The sequence below is a fragment of the Dryobates pubescens genome, unplaced genomic scaffold (assembly GCF_014839835.1).
Source record: "Dryobates pubescens isolate bDryPub1 unplaced genomic scaffold, bDryPub1.pri scaffold_64A_arrow_ctg1, whole genome shotgun sequence".
NCBI classification, from domain to species: domain Eukaryota; kingdom Metazoa; phylum Chordata; class Aves; order Piciformes; family Picidae; genus Dryobates; species Dryobates pubescens.
Genome location: NW_026530783.1, coordinates 44,190 through 59,064, shown reverse-complemented (window position 1 = coordinate 59,064; position 14,875 = coordinate 44,190). Strand labels below are relative to the sequence as shown.

Below are 14,875 nucleotides of genomic sequence, written 5' to 3'. Positions count from 1 at the left end.
CATCCTGTGCACAGGGCTGGGGCTGGGACACAAAAGGCTTTCTCCAGGCCTCTGCTGGCCCTGAGCAAGGCCCTCAGAGCCCTGCCCTGGGCACAGGCAGCCTGCAGCAGCCCCAGCCCTGCCCCAGGCCTCTCCTCAGCCCTTGAACTTGCCCAGGTGCTCCCGAGCTATGATCAGCCTCTGGATCTGGGCAGTGCCCTCATAGATCTGCCAAGGGAAGGGGCAGAAGAGTCAGCTGAGCAGCTCCCCACAGCCCGGCAGCTGCTGCCACAGCTGGGACCCTGCCCTGCACCCCCAGGCTGCAGCAGCAGCTGCAGGGCAGCAAAGGGGACAGCAGCCAGCGAGAGCTGAGGCCTGCAGAGAGCCAAGGGCAGACCTGAGGGCAGCCAGGGGCAGGGTTCAGGGCAGGACTTGGGGGCAGGGCTCAGCAGCAGGGCAGGGTTTAGGGCAGCCAGGGGCAGGGCTGAGGGCAGGGTTGAGGGCAGCCAGCGGCAGGGCTGAGGGCAGCCAGGGGCAGGACTCAGGGGCAGCCTGTCCCCCCCAGCTGTGCCAGGCAGCCTTCCCGCAGGTCCCCTGCTGCCCTGCACTCACCTGGTAGATTTTGGCATCTCTCATCAGCTTCTCCACAGGGTACTCAGTGTTGAAGCCGTTGCCCCCAAAGATCTGCACTGCATCTGCAGCCACCTGGTTGGCCACGTCGCCGGCGAAGGCCTTGGCGATGGAGGCCTGGAAGGTGTTCCTGCGGCCGGCGTCCACCTCCCAGGCAGCTCTCTGGTAGCCCAAGCGAGCCAGCTCCACCTTCATGGCCATCTCAGCCAGCAGGAAGGACACTGCCTGGTGCTGCCACGGGGACACCGAAGCCCCTGAGCGCCCAGCCCGGGGCCTGGCCCAGCACAGCACAGCAGAGGCTGCTCTGGGGCTGCCTTCTGTGCCTGGGCTGGCAGCAGGCTCTGGGCTGCAGCTGAGTTCTGCAGGGCTGTGTCGTAGTTTGGGCTGGGTGCCCTCTGCTACAGGGGTGTTTCCTGTGTCCAGAAGTCCATCCCAGTGGGTGGACTCAGGAAATTAGGTATTTCTACCATAATCCCTTGCACCACTATAAATTTTGCGGTGGGGTCTGGCACTTCCTCTTTCCTTCCCTCTCCGAGACTTGGTAACTGGGGGAGAGATCTCCCGGCCATGGGCCTGATTGGGCCCAAGGCCACAGGGGGATGGGCAGTCTCAGGCCTGGCCAGCTGAGACTAGCCCAGCAGAGGGAGGGGGAAGAAGGAGCCCTGGGGGTTTTGGATGCACCCTCAGGTGGGGTTTGGGGTCTTCCTGGGTTTACTTTGGTTTCTTTCTTGTCACCATGTTTCCTTTTGTGCACACTCACTGTTCTCTATTTAAACTCTCCACTACTTTTGCAATCAGTTTGTCTGAGTCGTTATTTCTGCCTGTGGTGGGGAGGGGGTCGGCCCCAACCCATTACAGGCTGGCAGCAGGCTCTGGGCTGCACTGAGCCTGACTGCCAGGGGCTGAGCTCTGCAGCACAGGAATGCAACCTGGGATGCTGCAGCTGAGCTTTAGTGCTCTGAGCTGTGGGTCTGGCTCACTGCTGGCTCCTGGGGGGCAGAAGGCTCCCAGGAGACCTGAGTGTGGCCCTGCAGGGGGCTACAGAGAGCTGAGAGGAACTGCTTAGGATGCCAGGGAGGGATTGGGGGGGGGGGAATGGACCCCAGCTGGAGCAGGGTGGGTGTGGGCTGGACATGAGGAAAAAGCTCTTCCCCATCGGGGGGGAGGCACTGGCAGGGGGTGCCCAGGGCCTGCTGGAAGCTCTCCAGGCCAGGCTGGATGTGGTTCTGGGCAGCCTGATCCAGGAGGAAGCGACCCTGCCCCTGGCAGGGGGTTGGCACCGGGTGGTCCTTGAGGGCTCTGCCAGCCCTGGCAATGCCCTGAGCCCATGAGTGCTGCCCCTGCCCCCCGCAGGGCTGTGCCCGGCCCTGGGTTGGGGCTCGCTGGCTCTGGGCTGCTCTGTCCCCCAGAGGCTTCTGCCCCCCATAGACCTCTCCTGGCTGCAGCTGAAGAGCTCAGCCCTGCCCTGGCAGCGCAGCAGCCTCAGGGCCTGGCCCAGAGCTGTCTCTGAGCAGCAGGGGCCAGAGGAGCAGCCCAGGAGCTGCTGCAGCGCTGCCTCGGCCCAGCCGGGGCCGAGCTGTGCCCTGGGGCAGCCCGGCAGGGGCAGAGCTGTGCCAGAGCTCCCTGCTGAGAGCCAGGGCACAGCCGTGGGGGCTCCCTGCTGGCACAGCTGGCAGAAGGCAGCCCCTGGCCCCCTGCCTCTGCAGGCTCTGCTCTCACCTCCACCAGCAGCTTCCCGAAGGTTTTCCTCTCCAGAGCATATTTGGTGGCTTCGTCCAGCGCCCTCCGAGCCAAGCCCACGGCCCCGGCTGCCACCTGCAGGGACAGGGCAGAGCCTCAGCACCGGCACCGCCGGACAGCGCCCCCAGGAGAGCTCCCCCGGGAGAGCACCCCCGGGAGAGCACCCCCGGGACAGCTTCCCCGGGAGAGCACCCCCGGGAGAGAACCCCCGGGAGAGCACCCCCGGCACAGCTCCCCCCGGGAGAGCACCCCCGGGAGAGCTCCCCCGGCACAGCTCCTCCGGCACAGCTCCTCCGGCACAGCTGCCCGGGGCCGTGCCTGGCACCCACCGGCGGCCTGGTCTTGTCGAAGGCTCCCATGGCGATTTTGAAGCCTGCTCCCTCTGCTCTCAGGACGTTCTCCTGGGGCACTCTCACATCCTCAAAGACAATGCCCCTGGTGTCCGAGCAGCGCTGGCCCATGTTCAGCTCCTGCGGGGGGCAGGGGGCGGAGGGGCAGCTCGCTGGGGCTGCCGAGGGGCAGCACGGTGCCAGCGCCTCAGCGGCCCCCGGGCACCAGCCCTGAGCTTTCTGGGCTGCTCTCTGCCCAAGGGCTTCAGTTCCAGCTCCAGTTCCCTCCCCAGCCCCAGTTCTGCCTTCCCCCAGCCCGCCCTGGAGCTGGGCAGGATCCTTCCTCTGCCTGGGGCTCAGTCCCGGGGCTGTGCCCAGCTGGGCTCTGTGCCAGGGCTGGCAGAGGCAGGACAGAGCCCCCCGGGGCGGGCAGCAGGGAGCTGCAGCTGTGCCCACAGCAGGGCGGGAGGGAGATGGGCAGCGGCCGCCCAGGGCCCTGCCTGCTGCCCGGGGCTGAGCTTTGGCTGCCACCCGACTGCTGCTTCCCTGCCGGCCCCAGCACGGCCCCAGCCCTGTGCCCCCCGAGGCCTCTTCCCTGGGCAGGAGCAGCTGAGGGCACAGCACTCAGGGGGCTGTGGCTGCAGCTCTGCCCCTTGCTGCTGGCACCACCTGGCACCGCTTGGGGCTCCAAGGTGCTTCTGGCAGCTGTGCCAGGCCAGCTGCCTTCAGCTCCTGCTGAGGGATCCCTGCCCTGGGCCCACCCAAGGCTCCCAAGGGAGCCTCTTGCCCCTGTGCTGGGCAGTGCCAAGCTCCCTGCAGGTGGGCACGGGCCGGGGGCACTGCCCCAAGGCCTCTCCTCTCAAGGCAGCTGGGGGCCTGCTTGGGTGAGACGCCAAGAGCGGCTCCTGGGCTGGCAGGGCCGGGCCTGCTCCTCACCTTCCTGCCAACCTGGATGCCAGGGCTGTTGGCCTCCACAATGAAGCCAGTGAAGGCTTTGCCTGCAGGAGCCTTGGGGTCCGGGTGGGTGCGAGCCAGCAGGAAGTACCTGGGGGGAAGCAGAGGGCAGGGGGCAGCAGCTCCCCAGCCAGAGGCTGCTCCAGCTGAGGCTCCAGGCAGGCAGTCTGTGCCTGAGAGAGCAGCCCTGGGCCCTGGACCCTGGACCCTTGCCCTAGAGCTGCAGGGCAGTGCCAGTGCAGCCCTCACTGCAGGAGCCCAGAGCTGCTGCAGCTCCCTGGCAGCAGCAGGCCAAGGCTCTGCCCCCCCGCAGCTGTGCCAAGGATGCAGCTTGCAGCTGGCTCCAGGGGCACCAAAGGAAGCTGCTGAGAGCAGAGAGGCTCCAGGGGCCACTGGGGACCTGCTGGCAGCCTCCTGCCTGCACAGCTCTGGGGCTGAGCCCAAGGGGGGAGGATTTGCTGTGGCTCCAGCGGTGCCCAGAGGCACCAGGGAGGTCCTCTGATGGCTCTGCCTGGGCTGAGGCCATGGGGGGGAGGAAAAGCAGCTGGAGATGGGAAGGGGGAAACCTTTTCCCCTTGGCTGGCAAAGAATGAAGGAGCTGGGGAGGAGCAAGGGTTGGGAGGTGGTGGAGCAGGCTTGGGCTCGCAGCAGGAGCAGCTCAGCCCCCAAGCCCACAGCCCCCAAGCCAGGCCTGGGGCTGGGCAGAGCCTCCTGAGCTCTGTGCAGGAGCTCTCAACGCTGCTGCCCTGCCCTGAGGAGCAAGAGAACTGCCTGGGGCCGGCAGCATCAGCCCCTGAGAGCCTCTGCGGGGGGCAGATGGCAGCTCCCGGCCCAGGTCCCTCTGCAGGCGGCGCCGAGCTGAGTGCTGGCTGCAGGGTGCTGGGGCCCCAGGGCCGGGGCAGAGGCTGCCAGGGCCAGCAGGCTGTGCCTCGGGGCCAGAGCTGGGTGCCCAGCAGGCACAGGGCAGCTGCCCCAGGCAGAAGCCTACACACCAGTTGGCTTTGCCCCCGTTGGTGATCCACATCTTCTGCCCATTGATGATGTATTCATCTCCCTTCTTCTCGGCCCTGGTCTGGATGCCAGCCACGTCAGAGCCCGCCCCAGGCTCTGTTACACAGTAGGCCTGGAGAGAGGCAGAGCAGAAGCCTCAGCAGCAGAGGCTGAGCTGAGGCAGCCTCCAGCCGCTGCAGCAGCCCCGGGCTGGGCTGGGCCAGCCTGCACTCAAGTGCCTGCAGGAGCCCAAGGGGCTGTAACCGGAGCCCCAGCAGCTGCCTGGGCGAGGATCCGGCCCCGGGGGGATCATTGCCCTCAGAAATCCACAGGGATGCTGAGAATGGGCTTTGGAAGCCGACCAGGAGCAGCCTGGAGCTTGTCCCAGGCCCTGGGCTGGGAGCTGAGCAGCTCCAAGCCTGGCAGCAGCAGCCCGGGAGAGGCTCTGGGGGCTCCCTGCTCTGCCCCCGAGGAGCCTCAGCTGGGCAGCTCCGGAGGCCCTGCCCAGGGCTCTCTGCTCCCTGCTGGCTCCCAGGCAGCCCCGGGGGAAGGGTTCGGCCCCAGCCCTGCAGCTCTGGGCCCATCCCTGAACCTCCCTGCAGCCGCTGTGGGAGGGGGCAGCAGAGGCTCTGCCCTGCAGGAGGGACTCAGGACGGCTGCAAGCAGCCACTCAGCATCCCCTGCCTGTGGCCTCGGTGCCGGCAGCGGCCAGGGGCAGGCTGCAGGGCTCTGGGCTGTACTCACACACATCAGAGGCTCCTCTGTCATCCTGCCCAGGTACTTCTTCTGCTGCTGCTGGTTGCCTGCAATGATCACTGGCATTTGCTGCAAGGGAACACTGAGAGCATGAACCCAGCTCGGGCAGGGGCCCAGGAGGTGGGGGGGGGGGAGGCAGGAGCAGGCAGTACTCACCCCCAGGGAGTTGGCCTCGATGGCAGTCTGGACCCCAGTGCAGCCATAAGCCAGCTCCTCGGTGATCAGGCAAGCATCAAAGGTGCCCAGGCCCAGCCCCCCTGCAGGGGAAGGGTGGCAGCGACTGAGGGCAGCTCCCAGGGGAGCCCTCTGAGTGCCCCCAGCCCCTCAAGTGCTTCCCAGCCCCTCTGAGTGCCTCCCAACCCCGAGTGCCCCCAGCCAGGAGTGCTCCACAGCAGAGGGTCACAGAGTGCTGAGCCTGGGAGGGACCTCCAGAGGCCCCCATGGGCACCCAGGGCAGGGCTGCCAGGGCCACGTCCAGGGGGGGCTGGGAAGGCTCCAGGGCAGGAGGCTCCACAGCCTCACTCCACGGAAGTTTCTCCTCCTGCCCAGGTGGCAGCTCCTGGGCTCCAGCTTGGCCTCCCTGCCCCCTGCCCTCTCCCTGGGCACCACCAGACAGGGCCTGGCCCCTTCCTCTTGCCCCCCACCCCTCAGCTCTTCCCAGCCCCTGGCCAGGTCCCGTCCCAGCCCTCTCCTCCCCAGACTCCACAGCCCCAAGGGCTCTCAGCCCTCCCTCCCAGGGAGCCGCTCCAGCCCCCGCCAGCATCTCCCCAGCCCCTGCTGGGCTGTCTCCAGCAGCAGCTTCCCCATGCAGGGCCTGGCCCCTGCCTGCCCCCAGCCAGCCCCAGCCCAGCTGGCTGTAGAGAGCTGTGCCAGGGCCAGAGGGGCTGCCAGGGGGCACAGCATGGCAGGGATGCAGCCCTGGGCTCTGGACAGCTCCTGCAGAGCCCCTGGGGGGCAGAGGAAGGGCCCCAGGGGTTTGCTCACCACAGCTCTCTGGGATGTGAGAGTTCATCAGGCCAAGCTCCCAGGCTCGTTTGATGAGGGGCACAGGGTACTGGCAGAGAGAGGGCAGGGCAGGCAGCACTCAGCACGGGGCACAGCCTGCCCGTGCCAGGGGCAGCTGGGGGCTGCTCTGTTCCCCCCCCCCCAGGGCTGCTCTGTGCCCCCCCCCAGGGCTGCTCTGTGCCCCCCCCCCAGGGCTGCTCTGTGCCCCCCCCCCCCAGGGCTGCTCTGTGCCCCCCCCCCCAGGGCTGCTCTGTCCCCCCCCCCCCCAGGGCTGCTCTGTTCCCCCCCCCCAGGGCTGCTCTGTGCCCCCTGCAGGCAGCTTTACCTCTCCAGTCCTGTCGTACTCAGCAGCCACAGGAATGATCTCCTCCAGGGCAAACTTCCGAGCCGTGGCCTGGAACTCCTTCTGCTCCTCAGTCAGCTCTGCCAGGCCAGCCCCGGGCACAGCACAGTCACCAGGGCTGCCAGCCCAGCAGGCAGGGCCCAGCCCAGCAGGCAGAGTGGGTCAGCCGCCCCTGGCTGCCCGGAGAAAGCCTCCTCAGAGCCCTCCCCGACCCCCCGGGGCCCCCACGGCCTCCCCACCGAGGCACCCCCAGAGCAGGGCACCAGAGTGGGCAGTGCCAGGGCAGCTGCAGTGCAGTGCCCCGCACCAGGAGCTGTGCCTGGCTGAAGGAGGGCAGCAGGAGCTGGAGGCAGAGCGATGCTGCTGCTGTGCCCATTCTGGCTGCTCAGCTCCAGCACCTGGCTGTGCCCCACAGTGGCTGCAGTGCCCTCTGGAGCGGCCCAGGGGCAGGGGAACCTCTGCCTGCCCTGGCCCTGTGCCCAAGCCCAGCTCAGGCCACAGGCAGCCACCGGAGCGCTGCAAAAGCCAAGCTGGGGACAGCTCCTGCAGGTAGCTCTGGCAGCCCAGCAGCTCCAGCCAGAGCCTGGCCGAGGGCAGGAGCAGCTCCCCCAGAGCCCCCCCAGGCCTGGCTGCCCTCAGCCGGCAGGGAAGGACTTTGGGGCTCCCAAAGCTGTGAGAGCAGCAGAGAAAGCTGCCCGGAGCCAAGGCCTGCCCTGGGCACTGCCAGGGAGCTGCAGCACAGTTGAGCTCTGTCCCTGCCCCTTGCCCAGCCTCAGCACTCACCGAAGCTGAAGCCAGCCCCAGCTGTGCTGCTGTGCACATCTGGAGCAGCTCTGCTGGTCAGGGATCTCCATCCTTGCCCTGCCACAGCTCGCAGCACCTGCTGGGGACAGCAGAGCCGGGTGGGGGGATCAGAGGCTGGGGACAGCAGAGCCGGGGGGGGGTCAGAGGCTGGGGACAGCAGAGCCGGGGGGGGGTCAGAGGCTGGGGACAGCAGAGCCGGGGGGGGGTCAGAGGCTGGGGACAGCAGAGCCGGGGGGGGGGTCAGAGGCTGGGGACAGCAGAGCTGGGGAGGGGTCAGAGGCTGGGGACAGCAGAGCCGGGGGGTGATCAGAGGCTGGGGACAGCAGAGCCGGGGGGGGGTCAGAGGCTGGGGACCGCAGAGCTGGGGAGGGGTCAGAGGCTGGGGACAGCAGAGCCGGGGGGTGATCAGAGGCTGGGGACAGCAGAGCCGGGGGGGGTGATCAGAGGCTGGGGACAGCAGAGCCGGGGGGGGGATCAGAGGTTGGGGACAGCAGAGCTGGGGAGGGGTCAGAGGCTGGGGACAGCAGAGCCGGGGGGTGATCAGAGGCTGGGGACAGCAGAGCCGGGGGGGGTGATCAGAGGCTGGGGACAGCAGAGCCGGGGGGGGGATCAGAGGTTGGGGACAGCAGAGCTGGGGAGGGGTCAGAGGCTGGGGACAGCAGAGCCGGGGGCGGTGCTGGGGGACACTGAACTGCCCCTGGGGACTCTGCTGCCGCCCTGGGGACACAGAACTGTCCTGGGACTCTGCTGCCGTCCTGGCTCTCCGCCGCTGGCCGCTTCCTCCCTGTCCCTTCGCCCTTCACCTTTCCCCCACTGCGGCGCTGCCTGTGCCGGGAGCAGCCCCGGGCGGAGCCATCGGAGCTCCGGCGGCCGCCGCCCGCAGCCGAGGCAGCTCCGGCTCCTGGCGGGGCAGCTGCCGCCCCCGGGGTCGCCTCCAGGCCCTGTCCTGCACTGGGTCGAAGCCTTCCGGGCTCGGAGCTGGCGGCGCTCGGCCGGACCCCGACCCCGGCGGCCGCGGCGAGACCCTCCCCAGCCCTGCCTCGGCGGTGCCCCGAGCCTCCTGCGGCCCTTCCCGTCCCGCCCCGGCTGCCCCCAGCCCCCGGGGATCTCCTCGGCCTCACCCGGCCGGCTCCGAACGCTGCCATCTCGGGGAGGTCGCTAGGCGGCCGCGGAGGCTCTCGGCCGTGCCCCGCTGGGCGGCGCCGGGGGCGGCTCCGGGGCGGTCACGAGAGCGGCTCCGGGGCGCTACGGAGGGCAGGTCCCGGTCCCGTCCGCTCCGCTCGGCCCTGGCTCTCCGCCTCCCGCCGCTCCTCGGCGCCTCCGCCCTGCTCTGCTGCCGGCCCCGGGCAGTCCCCGGGGGCTGCTCCCCGCCCGCGGCTCGGCACCGCCGCCCGCTCCCCGCTGTCCCCTCCGGGCCGCTCCGAGCTGTCCCCGGAGGCGGGGAAAGGGAAATTTGCATCCAGGAATTTAGGATCCAAGGGGAGCTGTGGCTTCAGCAATTGGAGACACCCCACCAGGAATTGTCCTGTGGAGTCTCCCTTTACTCAGAGTTTTATTAAACTCCTCTCTGTTGTGAACAGCAACTTGAGAGAATTTGTCCTTGCAGCTGGGAGCTTCGTCCGGGAGCTTCCACACCTCTCAGGGACGGCAGCTGGAGAAGGGGATGGGCAGCAGCCCCTCCTGAATTTGGTGATCAATTCCCTCCAGTGGCTGCTGGCACCGAAAGGTTGATTGGAGACCTAAGGGCAACAAAGCTGGGGAGGGGCTGGAGCACAGCCCTGTGAGGAGAGGCTGAGGGAGCTGGGGTTGCTTAGCCTGGAGAAGAGGAGGCTCAGAGGAGATCTTCTTCCTCTCTCCAACTACCTGAAGGGAGGTTGTAGACGGACAGGGGCTGGTCTCTTCTCCCAGGCAAGCAGCACCAGAACAAGAGGACACAGTCTAAGCTGTGCCAGGGGAGGTTCAGACTGGATGTTAGGAAGAAATTCTACACAGAGTGATTGCCCATTGGAAGAATAATAATAATAATAATAATAATAATAATAATAATAATAATAATAATAATAATAATAATAATAATAATAATAATAATAATAATAATAATAATAATACCAGGTTGGAAGAGACCTTCAAGATCATCATGTCCAACCCATCAACCAATCAAACCCACCTAAACAACTAAGAATGTGCTGCCCAGGGAGGTGGTGGAGTCACCATCACTGGAGGTGTTTAGGAGGTGACTTGATAGGGTGCTTGGAGCTATGGTTGAGTTGATTAGGTGGTGTTGGATGATGGGTTGGACTTGATGATCTTGAAGGTCTCTTCCAACCTGGCTTTATTCTATTCTATTCTATTCTATTCTATTCTATTCTATTCTATTCTATTCTATTCTATTCTATTCTATTCTGAGACAGAGGAGAGACACCCCCGAGGGGGTCTGCAGGGCAGGCACAGGGCAGACCAAGGAGGGCTGTTAAGAGGTGCAGAGAATTGTTAGCTGTTGGAATGTGCTGCCCAGGGAGGTGGTGGAGTCACCATCACTGGAGGTGTTCAAGAGGGGATTGGATGTGGCACTTGGTACCATGGTTTACTTAGCCATGAGCTGTTGGGTGCTAGATTGGATTTGATGATCCCTGAGGTCTTTTCCAACCTTATTGATTCTATGATTCTATGAAATCTCCCTGGGGAGTGCTATGGGAACTGCAGGAGGGTAGAAATGGAAAGGCCTGGGTGAGTCCCCCACATATCATAGAATCATAGAATGAATAAGGTTGGAAGAGACCTCAAAGATCTTCAAGTCCAACCTATTATCTGACAGCTAAACTATGGCACCAAGTGCCACATTCAATCCCCTCTTGAACACCTCCAGGGATGGTGACTCCACCACCTCCCTGGGCAGCACATTCCAATGGCCAATTCCTCTTGCTGGGAAGAACTTTCTCCTCACCTCCAGCCTAAACCTCCCCTGGCACAGCTTGAGACTGTGTCCTCTTGTTCTGGTGCTGGGTGCCTGGGACAAGAGACCAACCCCCACCTGGCTACAACTTCAGGGAGTTGGAGAGAACAAGAAGGTCTCCCCTGAGCCTCCTCTTCTCCAAGCTAAGCAGCCCCAGCTCCCTCAGCCTCTCCTCACAGGGCTGTGCTCCAGACCCCTCCCCAGCTTTGTTGCCCTTCTCTGGACACCTTCAAGAGCCTCAACATCTGTCTTGAATTGAGGAGCCCAGAACTGGACACAGCAGTCAAGGTGTGGCCTAACCAGTGCTGAGCACAGGGCAGGATGACCTCCCTGCTCCTGCTGGCCACACTGCTCCTGACCCATGGCAATATATAGCTGAAAAGTTCCTAAGGGAGGGTGCTGAGGCCTTGGGGTATTTCTGCATATTTCCCCAGAGATAACTAAGGAAATAATGGTCTGCAGGAGCTGGGGCCTGCAGCTCTCCTTGCTGGTGGCAGGGAGGGGGAGTGCCAGAGGTGAGGGGGGGCATCTGGGGCGGGGTGTCTGGGGTGTGGGGGTCTGCCTCAGGGTGCAGGGAAACACAGGAGCTCATCAAATGCCTTCGCAGCAGGGTCGTGGGGGCAGGGTTGGAGGATCTGTGTCTGTAATTGTTTTACCATCCAGCACATAAAGTCGAGTGGGGAACACCCAGCGGGGCAGGGCACACAAATCTGTGCGGGCTGCTAATTCCTAGCAGCAGTAACAATGTCAGTGCTGTGCTGCACACACAGCTCTTAACTGTTGGGAAATGGTTTGAACATCTGTGCAAATTAGTCCTTGAAGGACTTTCTGTTATTAATATAGCAATGGAGTAGGAGTTGTGGAAAAGTTCTGATGCTTGATATGCTGAAGTCAAGCTGCCCCTGAGAAGGAAGGCAAACAAGATAAGAAGTGGACAAGAGCTGGGAAAAAAAGCAATTAGGAAATTCCACAGAGTAGTGAAAACAATGATGTAACCTTTTAGAAAGTAACCAATAGTATGTGTTAAATTAGAATAGAATTAACTATGTATAAGATAAGACTATAAATAAGGAAGTGTGGAACAATAAAGGGGGATTTCGTGGATCATATTGATCGTTGGCGACCCCTTCTTGCGACACTTAACTGGAGGGGAAGAGCTGCCTTGTGGGGGGGAGGGAGGAGTAAACTTTGCAGGTCATTAGGCAAAGGTCTTTGCTCAGGCACCTCACCCTGAGCAGTCCGGCGCTGGGTGGCTTTGCAGTTACTGGGGCTGCAGCTTCTGCCCTTATCGGGGGAGGCAGCTCTAAACTGAAGCTGCTGAGAAGATTTGCAGATGACACCAAGTTAGGAGCAGGTTCGAGGCCAGGCAGATCCTCTCCTGCCCCCTGACAGGGGCAAAGGAATGGCACTCATCACACAGATGGATTGCAGAAGTGATGGAAAGGTTAAATGGAAAAGCAGTTGGTGTTGTGCAGAAGCTGCAAGCACAGTGCCAAACTCAAAGCACACAGAGTCTCTCACAGCACACAGGGAGCATCTCCCACGGGAGCAGGGAGGGAAGAAAAAGGCAGAGAAAGACTTTGCAGCTGGAATTAGAGGGTGCAGGATATTATGGGTATGAAATACTCTGCTTCTTGTGTCCACCCACCAGGCTGCACACTCAGGACACCTGAGATGTGTGATGAATATGCTAGTGATTTCTGTTAAAAGTACAGAACTCGGAGTGCACTGAAATGAAGGGTCAGAAGCTTGCAAGAGCCTGTTTGGAGGCCAAAGGGAAAGCTGCATGTTTCACAGACTCAAACAGAGACTGTGCCTGGTTAGTTGGAGACACCAAGGCCGAGGAGAAGATGTATTGAGACAAACACCCAGTTCTATCCAGAACTAGGAATTTGTTTTCTTCAGATAAGAAGCCTGAGCAAGAGGACATGCATGGAAGTGGACACTTTGAAGATGACTCTTTTACTTCATCTTTCAACCTTTGGGAAGACCTCTACCATGCAGAGTGCTCATGAGCAAGGAAGCCTCTCCTCCTCCAGGGATTTGCCCACCTGTGCTGAGAACTCATTATCATATGCCTGCCTTCTAGCATAAGCCTGTTGATGTAGATGATGTAGCTATATAAGGGAAAGGAAGCTATTGTAAAGTGCTGTGAGGTGAAATTTTTGTACCCTCACAAGCCCAGCATGCTTCTTGCTTGCTTTTATTGCCCTTTATTGCCTTTTATGGCCTTTCATTGCTCATAAAACTGTTACCAGAAACTGTTACCTGCAGTCATCTATAACAAGATGTATCTTGTGTGGCACCAGCAGGAGGCACCCAGCCTGAACTGCCACACTGTTGGAGGTAGGAGGGACCTGCAGAGCGACCTTGCCAGGCTGGATGGGTAGGCAGAGGCCAATGGGATGAGATTTAACGAGACTAAGTGCAGGGTGCTGCACTTCAGCCACAACAACCTCAGGCAGTGCTACAGGCTGGGGTCAGAGTGGCTGAGAGCAGCCAGGCAGAGAGGGACCTGAGGGTACTGTTTGACAGCTGGCTGAACATGAGCCAGCAGTGTGCCCAGGTAGCCAAGAAGGCCAATGGCATCCTGGCCTGCATCAGGAGCAGTGTGGCCAGCAGGAGCAGGGAGGTCATCCTGCCCTGTGCTCAGCACTGGTTAGGCCACACCTTGACTGCTGTGTCCAGTTCTGGGCTCCTCAGTTTAGGAAAGATGTTGAGATGCTGGAAGGTGTCCAGAGAAGGGCAACAAAGCTGGGGAGGGGTCTGGAGCACAGCCCTGTGAGGAGAGGCTGAGGGAGCTGGGGTTGCTTAGCCTGGAGAAGAGGAGGCTCAGGGGAGACCTTCTTGCTCTCTCCAACTCCCTGAAGTTGTAGCCAGGTGGGGGTTGGTCTCTTGTCCCAGGCACCCAGCACCAGAACAAGAGGACACAGTCTCAAGCTGTGCCAGGAGAGGTTTAGGCTGGAGGTGAGGAGAAAGTTCTGCACAGAAAGAGTTGTTGGCCACTGGGATGTGCTACCCTGGGTGGTGGTGAAGTCACCATCTCTGGAGGTGTTCAAAAGGGGACTGGATGTAGCACTTGGAGCCATAGTTTAGTTGTCAGGAAGTGTTGGGTGTTAGGTTGGACTTGATGATCTGTGAGGTCTTTTCCGGCCTTATTGATTCTATGATTCTATGAACGTCTCAATTGAGAGAGTTTTTCCTTGCAGCTGGGAACAGGCAGTGAAGCTGTGGCTTCGGAGGGCTGCTTCTGCCCGGCCTGGATCTCTCAGCTCCCATTGGAACCAGAGGAATTTATTGCCGGGGGAAGCTCAGCTGCCGCTGCCCTCTGCAACCCCAGCCCCCGCTCGGAGCCGCCGCTGCCTGCTCCGATCAATGCTGATCAATACTGCAAGGTCTGGCATCAGCAGGCTGGGGCCAGGCTTTGCTGAGTGGTGCCCAGGGACAGGACCAGGGGCAAGGGGCATGGTCAGAGGGCTCCACCTGAATGTGTGTGGATCGGCTCCAGGTCTGGGATGAATCAGAGCAAGAGCAGAGCTCTGCCCCGGGAAGGAGCAACCCCTGCAGGGTGCAGCTGAGGGATGGAGCTGCTGGGAGGCAGCTCCACGGAGGGGGACCTGGGAGTGCTGCAGGCAAGGAGCCCTCCATGGGTCAGCAATGTGGCCAGGAAGGCTCCAGGGGCATCCTGGGGGGCATGGAGGAGAAAGTGGAGAGTAGGGCAGGGAAGGTCCTGCTGCCCCTCTGCTCTGCCCTGCTAAGCCCACAGCTGCAGCCCTGTGCCCAGGTCTGGGCTCCCCAGTTCCAGAGGCACAGTCATCTGCTGGGGAGCATCCAGGGGAGGCTGTGAGGAGGCTGAAAGGCCTGGAACAGCTCTGTGAGGAGCAAAGCTGAGAGCCCTGGGGCTGGAGCAGGCTCAGAGGGGACCTGACCAAGGCTGAGGGGTGGGGGGCAAGAAGGTGCCAGGCTCTCTGTGGCAGCTGCTTGGCATCATCTGGGCCAGGAAGATCCAGGCCTGGCACTGGACCTTAAGCCCCCTGAGGTACCAGCTGGACTTGATGCCCTCAGAGGACTTCTCCAGCCCCAGGAGCTGCCCTGCTCCAGGCCTGGCACGGGGTGACCTTTCCAACCCATTCCAGGATTCCACACCAGGGATTTGTGTCTTGTTTGCCATCATCTGGGCCAGGAAGATCCAGGACAAGGTGGTGCTGGAGGAGCCAGGACCCAAGGGCTGCCCTGCTCCAGTCCTGGCATGCTGGGGGCTGTGCCCAGGCTGTGCCAGCTCCCTGTGGAATGAGGGCTCTGGGATTTAAGGAAGAGCTTCTCCTCCTCTCTGCTCACCACCAAACTTCCCATCCCAGCACTTCCCTTCCCAGACCCCAGCAGCATCCTGCC

The 14,875-nt window shown here is 62.5% G+C and overlaps 1 protein-coding gene across 2 annotated transcripts; it reads right to left on the bottom strand.

Annotated features, from left to right (window-relative positions):
• Positions 1 to 8,708, bottom strand: LOC128897173 (medium-chain specific acyl-CoA dehydrogenase, mitochondrial-like). Of its 2 annotated transcripts, none has more exons than XM_054179473.1 (12): positions 8,652 to 8,708; positions 7,510 to 7,609; positions 6,709 to 6,806; positions 6,363 to 6,432; positions 5,535 to 5,635; positions 5,367 to 5,447; positions 4,625 to 4,755; positions 3,615 to 3,723; positions 2,679 to 2,819; positions 2,329 to 2,424; positions 592 to 840; positions 1 to 207 (listed from the first exon to the last, which is right to left on the bottom strand). In XM_054179473.1, the coding sequence occupies exons 1-12, from the start codon at positions 8,673 to 8,675 to the stop codon at positions 136 to 138; spliced, it is 1,272 nt and encodes a 423-aa protein (XP_054035448.1). In that variant the 5' UTR covers positions 8,676 to 8,708; the 3' UTR covers positions 1 to 135. The 2 variants fall into 2 exon arrangements, with proteins under 2 accessions (XP_054035448.1, XP_054035449.1); XM_054179474.1 differs by having other exon boundaries at positions 7,510 to 7,606.
• Positions 8,709 to 14,875: the final 6,167 nt, after the last annotated feature.

Excerpts from the sequence above, each read along its gene's own strand:
- LOC128897173 (XM_054179473.1), bottom strand. The coding sequence starts at position 8,675 with ATGGCAGCGTTCGGAGCCGGCCGG. Across the intron at positions 5,448-5,534 it reads TCGAGGCCAACTCCCTGGGG|CAAATGCCAGTGATCATTGC; the intron begins GTGAGTACTGCC and ends GTTCCCTTGCAG. Across the intron at positions 4,756-5,366 it reads CAGAGGAGCCTCTGATGTGT|GCCTACTGTGTAACAGAGCC; the intron begins GTGAGTACAGCC and ends GCCTCTCTCCAG.